Genomic DNA, 3,388 nt, shown 5'->3' with positions numbered 1-3,388 from the left:
GCAGCTCTGCAGGGGGGTCTCAGCTGAGGGGGCAGAGGGGCAGAATCCCCCCCTCCCCTGCTGCCCATGCTGGGGAGATGCAGGAATTCTGGGAAATGAGAATTTTCCAGGAATGTGCCTTTTCAGGAGCAGGAAAGCCCCCGGCACCCAAAGTGGTGGTTCCTGGCAGAGAACTCGCCAAGTCTCAGTTGCCACAAAAGGAAACACAATAGTTTGGCTGCAAACTGTGGATCCCTCAGGCTGGAAACCAGGCTGGAAACCAGGCTGGAAACCAGGCTGGAAACCAGGCTCCCAAGCACCCTCCACCTCCGGGCACTATGCCTGATGCCTGATATTCCACACATTCCCAGGTCCCTCAGTCACTGTCCTGTTTTAGGCTCTAAATGGATGTGGCTCCAGACAGTCCCTCTCTGCTCACAGAGCACCAGGTCCCCCTCCTCCTCTTCCTCCTCCTCCTCCCTCATTCCCTCATCCCCACCAAGGAGGATAAGCAGAGACAACTCACCAGGCACATGACCCTGTTCATGGGAATCATTCCAGGCCTGATGCTCCCACCGGGCCTCAGAGCTTCCAGCACATCCTCAGGGATACGGAAGGACTCGTTGTACCAGATCTCAAACTCTGCAAAGCAAAGAGGGGGCATTAACAGCCTGGAATGACCCAAGGGACAACAGTGGGGTGGTTCTCCCTGCCTATGGATCGGGCGGGATCTCGGTGCTCTTAAACCCTCAGAGGGGAACTCAGAATTCCAAGATCTTGAGTTTAAACTCTTGGAAAAGTTGATTTAAGGGGGCTGGTGGCTGTGCTGGAGGTGGTTGCTGCTCCTGGGGACATTCCCTGGCCACGAGATGGCACCGTTCCTGCAGCCCATGGATCGGGATCATTCCTTTGGAATGGTCAGCACGTCTGGGGCTCGGGTTTCAATCCCACGCCTGCCATCCCATAATAGCTCGTGACAGCAGACAGCAGGTGGGAATTCTGTCCTTATTAATCCTGGGCATTTCCCAGGCACTGCACTCCTGATAGGGAGAGTCTTGGATATTCAAACAAACATCTGGAACACCCAAAAGTGCCAAACCCGGATCCAACGGGAACCAGTGGCTAAGTTAGGATTTGGCCCTGTCTATCCCTGGAACAATCCCTGGCATTTCCTCCACGGAATCTGTTCTGACAGATCCAGGCTGTACCCTGGCATGTTTGTGGAAATCAAGTGTTGCCATGTGCACAACATCCAAATGTTTGGGACTCTGGCATTCGTACACGGAGGGGACAAATCCAGGGATACAGCAGGGGGAGTTTGAGTGCACAGGTTCAAACCTGGAACACAGCAGGAATTTGCAGGGATCACCCCGGGCAGAGGAGTGACCAAGCTCTGCTTCCTGCCAAGGCTGCAACTCTGGGACCTGGAACTCCCAGGGGGAAGAGGATTCACCTGGAGTCTGGAGCCACAGCCCTGTCCCAGGGCAACTCCTCAACCACCACCTCGGTTACACAAAACCCAGGATGAGGTCCAGGAGCAGCAGTGGGAGCACTGTTGTTAAATTCCTTGTGGAAAGGTTTTTCCCAGTGTTGCACCTACTGGTGTGACCAAGGAGCAGTGTCGTTATTTGGGAGAGAGAATCTGCAGGAATTCAGTGTCAGGTCAAAAAGAAAAGTCACTTAATAAGCAAAAAAATCTGGTCTGGAAGGGAACAGGGAAAAGAACAACAGAGGATGGGAACTGCCTGGAGTGCCAGGACAAGGGGGAATGGCTTCCCACTGCCAGAGGGCAGGATTAGATGGGATATTGGGAAGGAATTCCTGGCTGGGAGGGTGGGGAGGGACTGGAATGGATTTCCCAGAGAAGCTGTGGCTGCCCCAGCCCTGGAAGTGTTCAAGGCCAGGTTGAAGCAACCTGGGCTAGTGGAAGGTGTCCCTGCCCATGGCAGGGGGTGGAATGGGATGATCCTTAAGGTCCCTTCCAACCCAACCCATTCTGGGATTCCGTGATGCTTGTGAATGCTCCAGCCTGGATTCATCCAGAGGCTGCTGGGCCCTGTGGATCCACACCTGAGATGAGCCTTTTCCGGCACTTATCCACCAGCTGTTGGCAGTGCTGGATCTCTGCCTTGAGGTCCTGCAGCTCAGCATAACCAGCCCTGTGCTCTTCCTTCAGCTCCTTCAGCTTCAGGATGAGGGAAAACTCCTTCTCATCGATGATGACCTGGCCCTCCTCATCGGTGTATTCTCCTGGAGGGGGGAAAGGGAGAGGAATGTCCCTGGTGAGGGAGGAGGGGAAGGGAGAGACAGGGCTCTGCAGGGGGGACAGCCTGGAGGAGAGCTTCACTTGAATCCCATGGAAAAAATCCCAGGGAAGCCGTGGGAAAGGATTTAAAGGCTAAATCCTGGTCAGAGCTTTGGGACAGTTAAACCAGTGCTACTGAGAATCATGGAATGGTTTGCAATGGAAGGGATCCTAAGGATCATCCAGTCCCACCCCCCGCCATGGGCAGGGACACCTTCCACCAGCCCAGGTTGCTCCAAGCCCTGTCCAGCCTGGCCTTGGTCACTTCCAGGGATCCAGGGGCAGCCACAGCTTCCCTGGGCAACCTGTGCCAGGGCCTCCCCTCCCTCCCAGCCAGGAATTCCTTCCCAATATCCCATCTCACCCTGCCCTCAGGTGTAAAGCCTGAGCAGCTCAGTGAGGTGAAGTGTGGAGGACTCAGCTGGAGGACTCAGGTGACAGCCCGGCCTGTCCCACTGCCCTGGCAACCAGCAGTGGTGGGTTAGTGGTCTCACCACCCAAAATTCCTTGAAGCCAAGAGCTCCATTCCTCTGCCACATCCTTGTTGGCCACAGGGACTCACCCTCCTGCCACCGCTTCCGCTTCTTCCCCTCCAGAGTCTCCCTGACTCCCTCCATCTCCCGCTTGATGTCGTTGATCCTCCGGGCCAGGGAATTGCTGCTCCTCTTCCTGGCGAGGAGGATGCTCTTGTTCTCCTTGAAGATCCTGCTGATCTCACGTCCAGCCTCCTGCTTAAACAGCTCAAACGCCTCTGCCTTGGATGGGGGGAAGCTGAAACCAGACAGAGACGTGGGGAGGGCAGTTTGTTCTGCTCTGTGGCACAGAGTCGTGGAATCATGGAATTGTTGAGGTTGGAAAAGCCCTCCAAGATCACCAAGTCCAACTGCTCCCCCAGCACTGCCAAGGCTACCACTGACCATGTCCCCAAGTGCCACAGCCACAGGGCTGTTAAGTCCCTCCAGGGATGGGGACTCCACCCCTGCCCTGGGCAGCCTCTTCCAATGTTTTCCAACCATTTTCATGAAGAAATTTTCCCAATATCCAACCTGACCCTCCCCTGGCACAGCCTGAGGCCGTTCCCTCTCCTCCTGTCCTTTGTTCCCT

General features: G+C 55.5%; 1 protein-coding gene across 1 annotated transcript in view; it reads right to left on the bottom strand.

Moving 5' to 3' along the window:
• The window catches only part of KIF9 (kinesin family member 9), a 23,935-nt gene that overhangs the window by 1,693 nt on the left and 18,854 nt on the right, over nucleotides 1-3,388 (bottom strand). Inside the window, exons 17-19 of the mRNA XM_017836833.1 lie at nucleotides 2,847-3,055; nucleotides 2,050-2,229; nucleotides 506-621 (exon numbers count right to left, since the gene is read on the bottom strand). Coding sequence (XP_017692322.1) covers nucleotides 506-621; nucleotides 2,050-2,229; nucleotides 2,847-3,055 — 505 coding nt within the window. The remainder of the gene's footprint in view (nucleotides 1-505; nucleotides 622-2,049; nucleotides 2,230-2,846; nucleotides 3,056-3,388) is intronic.

Source organism: Lepidothrix coronata, unplaced genomic scaffold (genome assembly GCF_001604755.1).
Source record: "Lepidothrix coronata isolate B3197 unplaced genomic scaffold, Lepidothrix_coronata-1.0 Scaffold285, whole genome shotgun sequence".
Classification (NCBI taxonomy): domain Eukaryota; kingdom Metazoa; phylum Chordata; class Aves; order Passeriformes; family Pipridae; genus Lepidothrix; species Lepidothrix coronata.
This window is presented reverse-complemented; position numbering and strand designations above follow the sequence as displayed.